The sequence below is a fragment of the Esox lucius genome, chromosome 19 (assembly GCF_011004845.1).
Source record: "Esox lucius isolate fEsoLuc1 chromosome 19, fEsoLuc1.pri, whole genome shotgun sequence".
Lineage (NCBI taxonomy): Eukaryota > Metazoa > Chordata > Actinopteri > Esociformes > Esocidae > Esox > Esox lucius.
The window spans coordinates 15,821,140-15,840,969 of record NC_047587.1 but is presented as its reverse complement, the minus strand read 5'-3'; the positions used below and the strand labels follow the sequence as shown (position 1 = coordinate 15,840,969).

General features: G+C 40.7%; 1 protein-coding gene across 1 annotated transcript in view; it reads left to right on the top strand.

The window, feature by feature from the left end:
* Window positions 1-19,830, top strand: part of trim44 (tripartite motif containing 44) — a 71,303-nt gene that overhangs the window by 38,065 nt on the left and 13,408 nt on the right. Inside the window, exon 5 of the mRNA XM_010883674.3 lies at window positions 3,046-3,071. Coding sequence (XP_010881976.1) covers window positions 3,046-3,071 — 26 coding nt within the window. The remainder of the gene's footprint in view (window positions 1-3,045; window positions 3,072-19,830) is intronic.

Genomic DNA, 19,830 nt, shown 5'->3' with positions numbered 1-19,830 from the left:
CGCCTCAAGGTTGTGTGTGTTGTGGCTTCACAAATGCTTTGCTGCATTACCTCGGTTGTAACGAGTGGTTATTTCAGTCAAAGTTGCTCTTCTATCAGCTTGAGTCAGTCGGCCCATTCTCCTCTGACCTCTAGCATCAACAAGGCATTTTTGCCCACAGGACTGCTGCATACTGGATGTTTTTCCCTTTTCACACCATTCTTTGTAAACCCTAGAAATGGTTGTGCGTGAAAATCCCAGTAACTGAGCAGATTGTGAAATACTCAGACTGGCTCGTCTGGCACCAACAACCATGCCACGCTCAAAATTGCTTAAATCACCTTTCTTTCCCATTCTGACATTCAGTTTGGAGTTCAGGAGATTGTCTTGACCAGGACCACACCCCTAAATGCATTGAAGCAACTGCCATGTGATTGGTTCATTAGATAATTGCATTAATGAGAAAATGAACAGGTTTTCCTAATAATCCTTTAGGTGAGTGTATATATAATATTTATAAAATTTTCCAACTGTGACACAAACTATGGTTCCATCCAAATGGAGAGAGATTTTCAAAAAGATGCAGATGTGTAGGTATTTGCTGCAGATGTGTTTTCACCAAACTTACTTACAAAGCAGCATGTGTTGACATGTGGTGCACATAAATGTTACTATTTTGTCATAGTTATTTACATTAAATAAAAAGTTTGACGTTTCCATCAACTTTTCTACTCGATTGAACAAGTTATTGTTTAATGGCAAATTGCCCTCTGATTTTGACACCTGTGCTCAACAACTTGCAGTGCTGGTCAACTACCCAAGGCTATATGAGACCAATCTCTAAAGAACAATTTTTTAATTTGTCAAATCAAAGCCACACATCAATCAATGTCATCAGTCTAAAAACAGCATCACGGTATCCATATCTACTGCCATTTATTGCATAATTAATTAACAGATATCAAATAAAATAAAATAAAATTTTCCATGTTTGCATATCATGGTATAATATAATTTTATAGAATATGAAAATTGAAATATTTAGTTATAAAATATAAATACAGGATGTCCCCATCTGTACAGATAGACAGTCATGCACATTTACCTTACATGCTCCAGTGCACCAATGTGTGTGTGTTTGTGTGTGTGAGTGTGTTTGGCAGAGGAGAGAAGAAAGTGAGTTCAACCATGTGTAACCCTCCTGGTCTCCAACAAGGTCCAATCAGCCATTTGCCGTTCATTAGGTACCCAGTGTGCTGACCGTGTTGACCTAGAACTCAGCTGTATCGGACTTGCTTTTGAATCACACTTAACTTGTGTAATTGTGAGGGGTATGAGGCTGATTTGAGACCAAATTATTGGGTCCAGAACAATTACTGTCATCAATGCAGACATCACATTGTTTTCACTCAGTCTCCATCAGTCCTGAGTTCAAATATTTGACAAAACACCACATATTTGCCACTTCAGCATCACACTGTCTTCATATTTCCAGCTTTACCATTTCATTTTAATTCATCATCTATTTACATTAAACATTTTACTAGTCATTCCCCCCTATCTTAGTTGGAAGAAAAAGTATTCTCTGTAAAAATGTCTTGTTTTATTGAAGAGGAGCAGAGAGATATAGTTAGCCGGGCACTCCAGGGGAGACTTTAGTATAGTACTGTGTAGTTAGTCTCAGTGTTTCTTTTCTATTATAGCTGTTGGCTTGACTGGTGGCTGTGTGAACAGTGTCTACTGTCAAAATAGAGATTCACCACTGGCCTCATTGACTGTCCTCTCATGTGACACACTGATATGTCAAGGCTACTGTCTTGTAGTCATGCAGACACACTGAAACACTGTCATCAAGGCACGTCCCTACAATCCCAGACACGCAGTCACACTATAACACTGTCATCAAGGCACGTCCTTACAATCCCAGACACACAAACACATTGTAACACTGTCATCAAGGCACGTCCCTACAATCCCAGACACGCAGTCACACTATAACACTGTCATCAAGGCACGTCCTTACAATCCCAGACACACAAACACATTGTAACACTGTCATCAAGGCACGTCCCTACAATCCCAGACACACAGTCACACTATAACACTGTCATCAAGGCACGTCCTTACAATCCCAGACACACAAACACATTGTAACACTGTCATCAAGGCACGTCCTTACAATCCCAGACCCACAGTCACACTATAACACTGTCATCAAGGCACGTCCCTACAAGCCCAGACCCACAGTCACACTATAACACTGTCATCAAGGCACATCCCTACAATCCCAGACACACAGTCACACTATAACACTGTCATCAAGGCACGTCCCTACAATCCCAGACACACAGTCACACTATAACACTGTCATCAAGGCACGTCCCTACAATCCCAGACACACAGTCACACTATAACACTGTCATCAAGGCACGTCCCTACAATCCCAGACACACAGTCACGCTATAACACTGTCATCAAGACATGTCCTTACAATCCCAGACCCACTGTCACACTATAACACTGTCATCAAGACATGTCCTTACAATCCCAGACCCACAGTCACACTAAAACACTGTCATCAAGGCACGTCCTTACAATCCCAGACACACAGACACATTGTAACACTGTCATTAAGGCACATCTTTACAATCCCAGTCAAACTGTAACCCTGTCACGTTGTCATTAAGGCACATTCTTACAATCCCAGTCACACTGTAACACTGTCATTAAGGTACATCCTTACAATCCCAGTCACACTGTAACACTGTCATTAAGGCACATCCTTACAATCCCAGTCACACTGTAACACTGTCATTAAGGCACATCCTTACAATCCCAGTCACACAGACACGCTCACACAGACCCAACCCGTTTTGTAAACCCACTCCTTTTGTAGTTAACATCATCCACAAGAAGTGGTACAAGTCTGACCTAAATTTTACTACTTGAACATAACTTACAGCTAGCTGTCTTTGAGGGTACCGTTTGGTACAGTATGTAAAATGTGATTTCAGCTTTCTGTTTTTGGTCCTATATCAAAACTGTTGTCTCTCTTTTGTTTTTCAGAAACGTGACATGGAGGACAGGCCAAGGTAAGATGGATCCATAACATGCTTTGTTAAACCATCTGGCACAGGAGAGAAAAAAGGCCCTTTAAAATTCCCACAGTAAGGTGGTTTTTACAGTGGGCTTACAGGGTGAGGGGATCAGTATGCCACCCACACATCCATGCTCGCACTCACAGATACTAACCCCACACATACACACATACTCTCTTTCTCCCTCCAGCACAGCGTGTCCCCTCTCTTCTCCTCCTGCTATTCATGTGTGTCACGTCCGTGGCCCAGCCAGGCAATTAGCTGCTCTCATCTCTGTGCTCACTGGAATTAAACGCTCAGTGAGGTGATGACCTGCCCGTTCCAATCACACGGCCACACAGAGTGACCTGCCCCTGCCAGTACCACTGAGTCTGGCCCGGCACTGGAGACCCACTCTCTCCATTACTGTGTGGTCAAGCTGTGGTTTGATTTTAGGGGTCAACCCTAGCTCTGAGGTGGATCAACCCTGCTTGGATGGCACAGTCTCTTTTGTAGCTAGCATGTGTGGAAGATAGTTGTGTTGGGAGTGTGTTAAAGGTGTCTCTGTCTTGTCTTCCTGTATGACTGCATGTCTACTTGTCTACTTGTGTCTATCTGTACATCCATCTTTTCTGACTGTCTGTCTGGCATGTAAATATGTGTATGTTTTTGTATGAGTATGGTCTGTGTTGTTAAGTGTGTGAGACATTGTCTGTAGGTTAGTGTTTGAGAAGATGCATTTTGAATGTGCTCATTTAAATATGTTTTTTAGGCATTGTGTTAAGTTTAGGGTTATGGTTAGAATTAGGTCAAGGCTATATTAGGATCCCAATAAGCAATGGGGTTAAGTTTAAGCATTAAGGGTCAGGTGTAGGGATTAAGATTAGGCATAAACATTATGTTACTGAGGTTATGGTTTGGGTTAAATTAAGTCTTATTTTGTGTGTTTTAGGTTAGTGAGTTAGTGAATGTGACTAGGGTAGTATTTTCCAGTCATACACATAAATAATGCCATGACACTAGCATGTCTCTCAGAAAGAAGTGGCTAGCATGGAGAAGCTGCATTCCCATCACCCCTGCTTTGACAAGTCCTTCGGTTGTATCTCTCTCTAGGCCTGGATGTCAGTCTGTCTGCCTCCCTAAACACACACAACTATACACACACTCTGTAAGGGACTGACACAGGCAGTACCTCCCTGTCTGCCTATCTGAGTTGTGCAAATGTCAGCCTCTGTCTCTCCTGGGAAAGATGCTTAATCTGAAAAGTACTATCTGGTTGAATAAAGGTTAAATTAGACAATGTCTGGAAAGACAGACACCTACAAGCTTTGAAATAAAAGCTTTGTAAAAGGCAGACTGTTTTATCATTATAATTTTGTCGTATTTTCAGAATAGTGAGAAGGTTTAAAACCAAATACAACAACCAAGATGGGGACACTGACCTCAGCCAACATTACCTTGCGATCTTATCCATATTAAGACTGAAACAGCCGGTGGTGACAAGTATATGCAGGAGCTTACTGTTTGTAGCAATAACCATTGAAGATATTTGCTGAATAGTGAAAAACAGAGAATTGTTTTCAACGGCCTTTACCTAGTATGGGACAGGCCTGGTATAACTGCCAGCTCAGGGGCTGTAACGGATGGGCCTGCCAAAGTTAACGCTGAGACCTAAGCACCATTCACTACTCCCTCCCAGAGCAGATGGCTCCGAGTTGGGACCCCAGGGTGGGATAACGCCTCTGCAATGCCTTTGGTCAAGGTTAACGCACACATGCACATCAAAGTATGCCCACTCACCCACACGCAAACACACATATGTAATACAATTGTCTGTTTATATAAAACAATGTGGCTGCAGAATTTAGCCCAGCTCCCTGTGTGGATAAAGGCATCAGATAAAGACGGGTATGAAATCAAACATAATAAAAGGAGGACAGGGAACAGAGTGAATAGGTGAAGAGGGAGAGAAGAAGAGAGGAGGGAATACTGGTTGTTTTATTTTCTATATGTTTATAGCTTAGTGTTTTCCAAGATGTATTTAGTAGTGGCATTCACTAATACTAATATGGGTAACACTTGCTTACATGCTCAGAAAATGGGGAGAGGGGTTGTGGAAAATAATTATGGGTGACACGAATGAGGGATTATTGTTAAGGTTTTGAGGCTGATGCAGGGTGAGGATGAGATAATGAAGGAGGACACAAAAAGTAGGTATTCAATGAGAGGAAATTACAGTAATGTCAAACGCCTACCTTGACATGATTTGTTTATAGAAAAGAAACCAGTTTTAATCTTCAGATTCTTCAATCAACTCAACTGTGTGTTTTAAAACATGATCATCTGACACAAGCTATTTTTGGGTACGGTCCAGGGTATTATTGCAAGCATATGTTCAGCTCTATTTCCATTTAGCACCAACCTTAGATCCATAAGTAAACTTTTGAAGTAGTTGATAATCAGACTGCTTATGTGCAAATGTTTGAGCAAGAGATGAGTCATTGGCATAAAAATAAGAATTGCAGTTTCTCATAGTTACAATAACTGTCAAGGTCACTAGTGTTCCCACCCTAATGTAATGGGGTGGTTTCCATACTAACAAATGACCCCAGAAATGAGTTGGATTAAAATATGCAGTATAACTCCAGAGGTAAATGGTGCAGCACTAACCAGTCTACTTGGATCAAGTTTGTTGACCCCTTTTTCTGTGAACAGACTTTTTCTGTGGAAAGGCTCAGTGACAAAACATTTGTTAATAACATTGGAGTGTTCCTGTATGAACCATTGATTATCCTTTCACACTAATTAAATACTTTAGCCCCAGCTATGTTTCTGGGGTAGGAAAAACGCTTTCAAGGGTACTTTGGCTAGTGTAAGAAGGGTTGTTCACTGCAAGATTTGGAACTCTCAAAACCAGAACTTGACATATGTATCAGGGACATTTTTCAATATTTAATCAAATGACTTATTCTATCTTGGCCTAGTGATTAGCTGGATAAGAATTACACAAAAACCCACAAGTAAAAATCTCTCAGGATAATTAATTCTGATGCTGTCAGGCTAATAGGTCAGTAAGCTGGTTTAGCATATCTTTCTAAGAAGAGGATAGACCTATAACATTGCAGTTAAGATGCAGGACACAGGTACAGAGAGAACAGAGAACTTTTAATAAAAAGAACTATGAAGTAACAAAACAGAAAAACAAAACAGAACAACATTGCAAATAAGGAACGGAATCCAAACAATCATCGACAAGATACACTTTGGCAAGAAGGAACTTATATAGGGAGAGTGATACAGATGTTTGTGCTCCAAATGAAGGAAAGAGGATGTTGGATTTCACTGGAATGGGGCCAGGACGTGACAGGATCATAAAAACCGACAATTAAGACATTTGTAACAAAACTAGTTTTTTGGTAATTGAAGGCTTAAGTTGGGAATTACTTAAGAATGGTTTGGGTTAGGGTTAGATTTGTAAGATTTTTGCTGTACTACTACTACAAAATTTACCAGTAGTCACATGCAGTTAAGTGTGGATTGTCAATATATACACTACCATTCAAATGTTTGGGGTCGCTTAGAAATGCCCTTGTGTTTGAAAGAAAGCAAAAATGTGTCAAGTAAAATAACATCAAATTGACCAGAATTACAGTGTAGACATTATTGATGTTGTAAATGACTACTGTAGCTGGATACAGCCAATTTTCAATGGAATATCTACATAAGCGAACAGAGGCCTATTTTCAGCAACCATCACTCCTGCCATTCCAATGGCATGTTGTTTGCTAATCCAAGTTAATCGTTTTAAAAGGCTAACTGATCATTACAAAACCCTTTGACGATTATGTTAGCACAAAGGAAAACGGTTGTGCTGAATAAGAAAGCAATAAAACTGGCCTTTAAACTAGCATCAGTGGTTGTGGGTTCGAATACAGGCTCAAAATGGTCAGAAGCAAATAACTTTTTTCTGAAACTCATCAGTCTATTCTTGTTCTGAGAAATGAAGACTATTCCATGCAAAAAAATAGCCAAGAAACTGAAGATCTTGCACGTTGTATACTACTCCCATCACAGAACAGCACAAACTGTCTATAACCAGAATAGAAAGAGGAGTGGGAGGCCCTGGTGCACAACTGAGCAAGAGGACATATACATTTGAGTGTTTAGTTTGAGAAACAGATGCCTCACAGGTCATCAACCGGCAGTCTCTTTAAATAGTACCCACAAAACACCAGTCTCAACATCAACAGTGAAGAGGCAACTCTGCCCCTCTAGGAAAACACAATAATCATTATTAATATATTTTATTTGGGGGATGCTTTTCAAGACAGGACATCAAGAAAGGACATCTTACATGAAGAATGGGCCAACAAACTGTGAAGTGCAATACAGAAAGACAAGATTAGTGCATTAAAACATTTTAAACAGATATCAGAGAACCAGATAAAAAGGTGAGATCATGTGGGGAGAGAAGGGCGGAAAGAGGATATGAACCCAATGTCAAAAGGTTTAGAAGAGAAGGATGGAAAGAGGATAAAATAATGGTTGTGTTTTGAACTTAATGCGTTGTTGCACAGGCAGTCAGTGTAGGTTGATGTGGATTGGTGTGATATGCTGTATTGACTTGGTGTCAGTTAGAATTCTGGCTGCCGAGTTCTGGACCAGTTGGATTCAGTTTATGGGTTTGTTGGGGATACCGGAGCGTATTGTAGTTGTCTAGGCGGGAAGTGACGAAGGCATGGATGAGAGTTTCAGTGTCAGGGTGTCCAAGTGAGGGTTGTAGTGTGGAGGTGTTACGGAGGTGAAAATTTGCTCTCTAGGTGGTGGTTTTTCTGTGGGATTTGAATGAGAGGGAATTGCCCAGAGTGACACCAAGGCTTTTGTTGCTGACAGGGGGACAGGTACACCACTTATGGCGATGCTAGGGTTGTGATGTTTGATGAGGGTGGATTTGGAGCCAGTGAGCATGACCTCTGTCTTGTCGCTGTAAAGTTTGTGGAGCTTCATGCTAATCCAGTTGTATTGAAGGCAGTTGATAAGGAACATGGTGGTTGAAAAGGGGACATTGTGGTGTCTCATGATCATACCCATGTTAAACAGATGTACATGCTGATTTGTGATTTTTTTACTAGAACAAATTGTTGACAGTCAGAAAGGTAAGAGGAAAACCAGGAACCTGCAACACCCATGACACCAACACTAGCCAGACATCCCATGAGGATTGGATGGGAAAATGTATCAAAGGCCTCACGAAAGGTTGAGGAGGACAAGGATAGAGAGCAGGCCTGAGTCGACTGCATGAAGGAGGTCATTGGTGATGTTGACTAGGGCTGTTTCAGTGCTGTATTTGGAACACAAACCAGACTGGAATGGTTCATGGAGGTTTTTGGAGTTGAGATGGTTTTGCAGTTTCATGGCCACCACCCTCTCCAATGGAGTGAACGTTCAGTAGGCAGGGTGAAGTCATAGAGGCAGGTGGAATAGGCTGTGCCTCTTGATGTATTCATACGGGGACACATTGTCAGCAGGGGTATACAGAGGTGGTAATTGTTGATGGATGTTATGGATTTTGGCGTTGAAAACATTTTTTTCCACAGTTTGGGGGAGGGGTCATCAGGGAGGTTGTCAGGAGGTGGAAGTAAATGTTTGACTGTGGAAAAGGGGACTTTTGAGTTTTTGCCTGAGTAAATTATGCCAGAGTAGTGGGATGTTCTTGCAGATGAGAGGGCGGTTCTTTAGTATAACAGGTTTCCTTTGTACTCTTGAATGTGAGTTTCTAGTCCTGATTTCTACTCAAGGCACTGTCCAAGTGCTTTTGATTGATGGAGCTCAAGAGTGTACTAGGGGGCAATGTGAATAAAGGAAACTGTACGGGTTTTGAGGGCAGCAGGTCACTTCAATGAGTGACGAGTTCAGAGGGGGACTGTGAGACAGGGCTAGGGTAAGAGTTAATCAGACTCATGAGGTCAGTGGGATTTTAGTATTTACATTTCTCAATGTGATGGTACGGTGGACTTGTTGCTTTGGAACAGGAGTAGGGATTTCAAACAAGACATGATGATGAGCCGTGTTTGCTTTGTACCAATATATCTTTTGGAATTAGGGCCAACGGGTTCTCATCAGACCATACCACAATTTTCCACATAGTTTTGGGAAACTGAATATGTCTTCTTGCAACATATATACAGGCTTGGATGTTCTTTTAATTGGTTCTGACATCCTAAAAAGGGGGATCCAACATGTCACATATGGCCAACCTCGGATCCAAGTCTGATTTGGTATTGATTTTATGAAAATAATTGACAGGTCTTGCGGGTGTTGGTTAAGAATTTCACACAGTTCAGCTCGGCTACACATTTTGTGAAACCGATGAAGACCTCTTCTCTTCAGTTCCTAGATGCACAAAGTAATATTAAGTCTAATAATTTCATAGATAAGAACAGTCTTAGACTAAAATAACACAATGCAATGTGGAATGTATCATTGGTATCAATTACATGGCTGCAGTAATGTACTGTTAATAACAGTTCAGATGTCCTCTTTATCTTTTGACTGCATTAATGCATGCTGAAATAACTGCATACAGCCTAGGACTGATTATGCAACTGTTTGGATATGTCAATTCTCAACAGCTTATTAGTCTGGCCAGTCATCCTATTATGTGGCCACCAATATGCTCACATGCCTCTTATTTACGAATTGTGTACTCTGCTTCGTTTCCCACACTGGAATCATTCTTCAACAGACTACTTGTACTGTAAAACTGACAGATTTAGTTGGAGTTCTGACTAAAGAAAAAATGAATGGAGTGAATATGGAGTGGCATCTTTTTCTTGCGTGTGAAGAAAGGTTTTGAGCAAGGCGCTGGGAATGACTTGGAGCGGAGCTGAACCTTCACTCGAGCGAGCGATGAGCAGGATTTCCAACAGCTCTACTCTGCTCACATTCTCTGATGGTCTGTATTGTGCATAAAGTCTTCCTGGTAGGGAATGCTTAGGGAGCATATAAATAATGCAATATTCATTAATGTAATTACACAAATATGATTAGGCTTTCTGGGAAGCTGGAACTTCTAATGACTCTATCAGGATCCTCCTCTGTCACACGGATCTGCTCTTTTCTTTCTCTGAAGACATGCAACACCTCTGGCATCCCCTCATGCTTTTTCTATGCATTTTCATGCATTGAACTTGGGGACACAGACACACAGTTCATCTGTACTATCGTGCATAAGACTTAAAGTTGAAGTAGCCTTACCTCCGAGACTCTGGCTAAGGGCTAGGGCAAAGGCTTTGTGTAAACACAATCACACCCACTCTCTCTGCTTCTCTCTCAGGTCTGTTTTGTTGACCTGGACACATTACTTATAATTTACCGTTGTTCGTTTTCAATATTTATCTATAAATGGTGTCCTTTGTACCTCATTTGGTAGAGCATAGCACTTGCAATTCCAGAGTGGTGGGATTGATTTCCTTGGTGGGGCAGTATGAAAAACAATGTTGACACTCACTGCTTTTAAGTTGCTCTCGATAGTAGTGTCTGCTGCATAACTAAAATGTTAAAATATAAGTTAGTTACTTGGTTACTGGTGTGCCAGTATGAAATAAAATGTATGCACTCACTGCTATAAGTTGGTCTAGATAAGGGTTAGGGGTTAGGTTTCTGCTAAATAACGAATGTGTTAATATGTAAGTTATTTAGCTGTTTTCTGTTTCTGTGAGGAAAAGCTATGCTGGAAAATAAACCGGGAAGACCACTGGAAAAGCCCTATTGGTGTTCAGTTCAGTCAACACCTCCTGGATTCCAGAGACTACATTGTTCATCAGTCATACATTACTCTGTACCATGTTGAGCCTCTTGCCCTTCCGAAGAAGGGAGAAGTGTTAGAGGACATGGGACAGCTCCCTGAGATCGAACACACAGAGCTGTGTTTCCTTTAATGAAATATTTGCTTTCCACAGAGACAAGAAAAGGCACTTCTGACAAGCCCTCTGCCCCCCAATCCTCTCCTTCATCCCGACATTCCCCAAACCTAATTGAGTATGTGTGTGTGTGTGTTTGTGTGTGTTATAGTTGGAAACATCAGCAGAAAGGTTTTTTACTGGTGTGCCCCAATTACTATGACAGTTGGGAAAAAAAATGAATTTTTATTTTGGCTTTACCCTCCAAATTAACATAATCTTCAGGCAAGTTGTCACATTTGGCACTTGGTTGTAAATCCTTTGCATTTGATAAATGCTTGAAGTTGTAAGCTCAGTTTGATTCAGGTTGGTGATTACACTTTTTGGCACTGAAAACCACTTGGTTGCTTTAGCAATGTGGTACAGTAATTGTCCTGTTTCAACGTTAAGTCCCATCAAATGGGTTTTGAGGCACTGGGTTGTTTTTGAGTAGAGAAGATATTTCTATACACTTAAGACATCATCCTGCTGCTGATGTCAGCAGTAACAGTACATCATCAATGAAGACAAGTGAGCCAATCCTAGTGGCAGCCATACACGCTCAAAACATGCCCCTTCTTTCTTATTTCAAAGGTATATCTGTTAATTTTTTGGTGGTTGATCCATCCATTCGTACCTCTACCAGAGTGTTCCTAATCTGTCAGACAGTTTTATTTTTTCTTCATTATGGTGACCATTGCTCAGTCATCCACTGTAGAGGTCTCATGTCCTCATGTTAACAGACACCAATAGCAGAATCCAAAGGCAAACGGGAAGCCTAGAAACAAGACTTAACGCTGACAACTGTCTTGTGCCTGTGCAAATAATATGAAGGAACATACCTGGCTTTCCAGAAGCACCTGTCAACCTAATTGTCCCAATACATTTGGTGCCTTGTATAGTCTAAAAACTCCATCTCACAATCTTCTTTCATTCACACTTCAATAGGTCTGTGGATCTCACATTACAGAGAATGCCAAACTTCACACTTGGCACCATCTCACACACACACACAAGAATATACATGTATGCCCTCATTCACTCACTATATATCATGCCACAAATAAACAAGCATTTTTCTTTGAAAAAGTAACGTACACATACTGGACACCACCCACACTATACTTTAGGCTGTACAAGTTCACTATCAAATGAATCGACAAGGCAATCACTTCAATACATATCTTATACATGTGTGCAGGTGTTTCTGATCTTTCACATGCTCCTCTAGATGACTAATGGCCAGTTTTATCGCTTAAGAGTTCACTTGAATACTAAAAAGGTAATTTTACCACAACAAAGCTTCCGATAACCAACGCAATTTAATGTTGGAAGTTGCTATAGCAACCTGTACATCATGGTTCTCTATTGTATTTCGTTCCCCTCTTCAGCCATTCTGAAGAGACGTGGGCATTTAAATGGAAAGGGGAGTGCTGCTGAAAGTGAACTGCAAAATGAAAGCTTTTCAGGTTAATAGAGGTTTTGAAATGGCAGAATCTGAATCATAACACTCTGTTACTGCAGCTGAAGAAGATGGTGCAGTCGACAGTCATGTATTTTCGTAAAGGTTGTGACAGAATATACCTTGTATATGTCTAAATTTTGTTGAGTTGTAGAGAGGAAGACTTGCAACAACACACAACTTCAACAAGTTACTGGGACTTGTGCAGCAAGACGCCCCAGGTTCAATATTTCAAATATTTTCTTTTAGTTATTTTTATTATTTGGAACACTACTGTTCTGACTCAGTTTAATGCTCTGTTCAAACTTTAAAATGTACAGAATGGTCTGCAATGGTGTGCTTCTTTTCAAATTTTTCAAAATATATTTTATACTTTTACTTTCATTGCACCTTTAAATTTGAATATGTAATGATGATTAAACTGTAATGATCCTGAACAATTCAAGTTAGAGAGACCAAACCAACTTTGTTTTGGATAGTTAGCATATGCCAACTTAAGAAGCTTAAACTTTGGTTGGACTTAATGAGCAAAAGAGTAAAGTACAGATTTCAAATACCAGCTAGTATACTGCCTGGTCTGTAATCCAATAACTCCTCAGTAAACTGTAGCATGTGTTACTGAGTGGACTATCTATGCTAATCAAAATACATTGAAATAAGGTTAATATAATATAATTTTCAAAGCTGATAGATATTAACAATTAATTATTTATAGACAACATGTGTTTGTTAGTGTTTGTCAGTTTGTCAGCAATGTATACCTAAACCAAATTTATTGCTCAGTAATACATTTTAAAACTCTTATCATCATTGTTTCCTACTGACATTGTGAAAGAGACAGTAGAGGAAGATCTTTAACTATTTAACAAGGAAATCAAAAAGGCAACACTTAAAATATTTATATTTACCCTCAGTTACCAAATTAAGTATTCAAGAAGATGAGATCATCACGTTTAACTCAGAGTAGAGAAAGTAAAGAAGAGAGATATACATTTGTAGTTGGGGTAAGCTTTCTGGGCAGGGTCTCGGACAGGGTTAGAGCATGAAATATGGGAGCGCGCCTGGTGAATTATGTCTCATAGGCCTGGGGCACACGACAACCACAATACGTCACAGTCTGACAGCCAACCTCAGCATGTACCAAGGTATAAACATGTTGCTATCTTCTCCTGTGTTGCACATTGAATTGTATCTGGCCCCAGTGAGAATCTTGCTGATAACCTTGTGGTATCCACTATGTTATTAGTATTACATTTCCTACCAAGTCCATGAACTGCTTAGCATTGGTTCAACATATCATTTACCATATGTGTTACCCAGGTATGATATAAATTGTCATTTGCATGTGAAATTCACTAGGAGAGTCTGTCTGACCTTGAAGAATGACAATGTAAATATGTTAAAGAGCTATTTATACTTGTTACTTAAATAACCATATGAACAACCTCCCCTCTCATAAGTGTAACCCAAATGGTCTTTCGATTAACCATTAAAAATAGGTTATTTGAAGAACCCTTTCAAAGGGTTCTTGGAAGAAGGTGTAAAGGTTCCCCCACAGTGAAGAACCCGTAAAAGACACTCCAGGAATCTTTTAGTTTTAGATGAATAACTTTGTTATTTATGTGATCCTTTGTATATTTGATCTAGTATATCAAAGAGCTGAACAGAATGAGTGTATGTTTAGAGAGAAATAATCTATGTCATAGAGTTAGATGAAATGAGAGTGTGCTAACAACACATGAAGTAATACAGATCTGTTGTCTTTGTATTAGTGTGACTCTAGTGTAAAAAGGCATTGTTGACGTTGGCACATAGCTGACGTAGAAGCAATGGAAAAGATTTGTTGGTCTGTAATAGGCAAAAATTGCTAACCGAGCACTGGCCGTGTAGCATACAAACTAGCAGCTTCCAGTCTGTTTATACTGGATATTCAGTAAACTTAGTTACACATACTATGTTATGCTTATGGAAAGTGTGCTTGAACTTAAAATATGAAATTCCATCCTAGTTTCAGCTTTCTTCCAGATGGCTCAAGGTTTTCCTCAGTAACTTTTCTGTACAATGCTTTATTTTTTTTTCTTTATCCTGCTGCCACCAACATGATTTAGAGTAGATATGTCGTTGAGTGATATGCCATTCAGATGGAATACTTTGCATTTAGGCCAAAAACATCAACATTTAGTTTAGTCTGACATACACACTTTTTGCCACATTTCAGCATAATCTACTTAGTATTTGTTGGCATATTTCAAAGTGATTTCAAGATGGGCTCGCCACCTCACCTAATGCTTGAAGGGATGATACATTATAGCTAGCACAGTTTTATAGGAGTTTAGCTTATATAGACGTTCAACTTATTTACATTTAGGCCTTCACTGGCTATTATTAGGAACAAGATACCCTTTAATTAAGCAAATCTTTTCAGTAATATTTAGATAGAAATATTTTGTTTTAAGCTATTTTATGAACTCAGAGTCCTACCTTTCTTAATCTAGATATAGAAAATAAATTTCAGCCATTGTGTAAATCCACGATCGGACGCTATGGTTGAAAAGTAGATCTGTGTCAAACTTCTAGTGCAAAACAACACTGGAGTCAACATTAACAGAAAACACTGGGGCCACACTCGTGTCAGGATATAGCACCAGTGGAAACATTGCATTTGATTGCCAGTGGTCTTACCAAAGCAGACTGTCACCCTGTATCTCTGTAGAGAGTAGCCTAGTCCAAAACATTATGTGTGCAAAAAGTGCTAAAAACACACACTACTGGAGGCTGATATGAAATATTCCTTTCGTAAGCCTCCTGAAGACTATGTTCACTATGCCTCTTTCTTCTAAAAAATCGAATGCCCGTTTGCACAGGACCACAGCCCGACAGCCACAGCGTTCTGCCCCAGGTTCCTGAGTCACCTCCGAGATGCTGGGTGATAATAATGAGGGCTTGCACAGTGGCGGATGAGTCAGCCCCTAATCAAACTCCTGCGCCTCGTTATAACCTGTCAACATGGCAGCAATAGAGCTTTAAAAATAAAACACCACACGACTCCCTTACACACGGTTTACAGCCCCTTGGCTCCGTGGGATGGAGCAGCCAAAGTCCTTCCTCTCCTCTTTTCCTCCGTCCTTCCCTCCCTCATCCCTCCTGACAGGTAGGGACAGCCTGAAGGTTGTCATGGGCATGTTTAATTCAGCAGCCTCCCGACAGGCCCTGTCAGCGTGCCGATTTATATGTCGCCATGGCGTTGTGCTGCCTCCCACCTCAACATCAGTATTCGTCAGCAGAGGGAGAAGGCCACCTTGAGTAGAGGCTGGACTCAGAGAGGAATGGAACAGAGTGATGGAGGAGTGGACGGACCGAGTCAGTTCTTAATTACCCTGCTCTCTGTGAGTGATAGTGTGCACACCTTCTCTTATTAGCCAATCATATTCACCGCTTTTTCCTTTTTAGACTACTGTCCATTCATCAGCACGTACAGTGGGGAGAACAAGTATTTGATACACTGCCGATTTTGCAGGTTTTCCTACTTACAAAGCATGTCGAGGTCTGTAATTTTTATCATAGATACACTTCAACTGTGAGCGATGGAATATAAAACAAAAATCCAGGAAATCACATTGTATGATATTTAAATAATTAATTGACATAAGTATTTGATCACCTACCAACCAGTAAGAATTCCGGCTCTCATAGACCTGTTAGTTTTTCTTTAAGAAGCCCTCCTGTTCTCCACTCATTACCTGTATTAACTGCACCTGTTTGAACTCGTTACCTGTATAAAAGACACCTGTCCACACACTCATCAGACAGACTCCAACCTCTCCACAATGGTCAAGACCAGAGAGCTGTGTAAGGACATCAGGGATAAAATTGTAGACCTGCACAAGGCTGGGATGGGCTACAGGACAATAGGCAAGCAGCTTGGTGAGAAGGCAACAACTGTTGGAGCAATTATTAGAAAATGGAAGAAGTTCAAGATGACGGTCAATCTTCCTCAGTCTGGGGCTCCATGCAAGATTTCACCTCGTGGGGCATCAATGATCATGAGGAAGGTGAGGGATCAGCCCAGAACTACACGGCAGGACCTGGTCAATGACCTGAAGAGAGCTGGGACCACAGTCTCAAAGAAAACCATTAGTAACACACTACGCCGTCATGGATTCTGCAGCGCACGCAAGGGCCCGTCTGAAGTTTGCCAATGACCATCTGGATGATCCAGAGTAGGAATTGGAGAAGGTCATGTGGTCTGATGAGACAAAAATAGAGCTTTTTGGTCTAAACTCCACTTGCCGTGTTTGAAGGAAGAATAAGGATGAGTACAACCCCCAGAACACCATCCCAACTGTGAAGCATGGAGGTGGAAACATCATTCTTTGGGGATGCTTTTCTGCAAAGGGGACAGGATGACTGCACCGTATTGAGGGGAGGATGGATGGGGCCATGTATCGCAAGATCTTGGCCAACAACCTCCTTCCCTCAGTAAGAGCATTGAAGATGGCTGGGTCTTCCAGCATGACAACGACCCGAAACACACAGCCAGGGCAACTAAGGATTGGCTCCGTAAGAAGCATCTCAATGTCCTGGAGTGGCCTAGCCAGTCTCCAGACCTGAATTAGAAAATCTTCGGAGGGAGTGGAAAGTCCGTATTGCCCACCGACTGCCCTGAAACCTGAATGATCTGGAGAAGGTCTGTATGGAGGAGTGGGCCAAAATCCCTGCTGCAGTGTGTGCAAACCTGGTCAATAACTACAGGAAACGTATGATCTCTGTAATTGCAAACAAAGGTTTCTGTACCAAGTATTAAGTTCTGCTTTTCTGACGTATCAAATACTTATGTCATGCATTAAAATGCAAATTAATTACTTAAAAATCATACAATGTGATTTTCTGGATTTTTGTTTTAGATTTCATCACTCACAGTTGAGTACCTATGATAAAACAATTACAGACTTCTACATGCTTTGTAAGTGTGTGAACCTGCAAAATTGGCTTGTTCTCCTCAATGTATATGCCAGTTGCACTTGGATGGGGCATGGTTTTGAAGGTATGTACTGGCTTTCTATTAATAGTTGAAAAGTAGCTTGTCTTGGTAGTTTGTTCATTTGTACAGATTTATGTTGTTTTGATGGTTCGTGGACTTGGTCCTAATTTCACTAATAGCATCGTATCACTGATTGATGTGGATGTGTTTTACCTAAAAGGCAAAGATGGACAGGCTGCCAGTGTTCCAAATGCTGAAATTGTCTTGTGTTATGATTAAATATCATGGGGGGGGGGGGGGGGGGGGGGGGGGGGGGTATTTTCTTCAGAAGCTGGGAGACTTTCATGACAGACATTTTACAAGATACATAGACACAAATAAGAATTTATTACTCATCCAGCTAGCAGCTAGCTCTGTGGAACTGTCAGGCCCCAGTGACACTGTTTTTGCCCGTTTCTCTTTCTGGTCCTCTCAACTCAGCATTTGGTCTACTGCCGCTACAGACAGCCACAGGGACTGTCGACATACACACATTATCAGAGCTATTCCCTTTTATTCTATTCAGATCAAATATAATTTTATTTTTTATTACGTTTTTTTTACTTTGCTTCATGATGAGGATAGAATCGTATGCTTAGATTTGTTCTAAAGGATATTAAAGTGATAGTCATTCGGGGCACATTTTGTAATTTTGTCAGTTGATAATTTTTTGTATTTAGGAAATGATATGGTGGCAACAGCAGCACGAAGGCTTGCAGGCATATAGAATGCTGTACTCTAGGCTTCTTGTGTGTCCTTCAGACTGGAGCCATATATGTGTAGATGACAGGACTTGGATGGGGGGGAGCAATCAATTGACAGAAAGCTTTGCCTAATAGCCTGGCTGTCTCTTCTCCCACACTCTCTTACTCACTTCCTGTCTGTCTCTCCTTCTCCTCCGTCATGTGTGTCTGCCATCTCTCCATCGATGATGGAGGGAGAGAAAGGGAGAAAGAAATGTCCATAGCGTTGCTTTGAGAAACAGCACGTACAGACACAGCATTCCAAAGCATTCCCAGACAACTTGACTCGGCACCTGGGTGATTCTCTGATGGCAGTGGAGCCAGTAGTCAGCCATTAAGGAAGACAAATAAGGGAGGGAGCAGCTGTGCAAGCCTGTGTTCTGGTGTGTGTGTGTGTGTGTGTGTGAGTGTGTGTGTGTGAGAGAGAGAGTGGGGGGGTGCTTTTATATGCCAACCTTTCTTAAATGTGTTGTACTTGAAAGGATGGATGACTGTGAAGGTAAAACATTATTTTCCAGCAACGAGTAATTATGTTTTTGTTAAATATGAAAGGAGTAGAGATCCCTATACTGCATTTTTTAGAAACTACTCTCAAGTCTTAAGCAGGACGCTTACTTGGGTGAACCAAACACAAAGTTTCATAGAGATTTAGCAAATCCAGCCAGCTTGTTGACATGCTTGTAGACCAAGGGTTAGGGTTAACACTAGAACCACCAAGCCTTTCAGACAAACAGTATCAGCCAGAGCCAAACGCCATTTCTCGTCATTTGCATCTGAATCGGCCCTATTAGCATGCACATTCTCCTTCACAGCATCACCAACCAGCCAGAGCATCAGTTCATCTACTGGGTAGTCATCAACTATATAGAATAGTCAAAAAAATTGTGAATTACAGAATTTGTTTGTTTTAAATGGTTAATGAATCTGGAAAAGACAAGAATGTGTTTGTACTGAAGGTCTTATCATAGGAAAAAAAACTAATAAGACTACATAGAATGATTATTTCTAAGAACACATGCTATAGTATGTTCATTCGTTTGTTAGCCTCTACAAATGTACACTTACATTATTCAAAATGAATCCATTAGAATTTAGTTTTCCTTTAGATCCAAGGATATGTAGCCTCTCTTCAAGTCAAGACAGTGCAGTGTATTATTCAATTAATTTTATTTTTAGATTTGATTATCAGCGTAAAAGGATGATCACATCGCTCCGTGTTGGCGGCTTATTGGCCACCACTCTCCATTCTTTCTACTAGCACCGCATTCACGCCACACCCCAGGCTCTACCTCACTACTACAACCTATTACTGCCCTTGTGTTTGTTGGAGTCTTTGTGGAGTATTGTCTGCTCGTGGTCCGCTTGTGTTCTAGGGCAGCACGATTAATCAAATTATGATGGAAATTGCGATATTATCATATGCAATATCCAGAACGCCAACTTGCCCGGTTTTCAGCTAAAAAAAAAAGGTGAATGAGATGCGCTTCATGCGACGAAATGAGCATGCATTGTTCGTCCATAATAGTTTTTCTTGCTGGTGCTGTAGGTATTTTTGAAGATGACTTAAATACCTGGACTAATTTGGTTTAAATACTTAATTTATATTCAA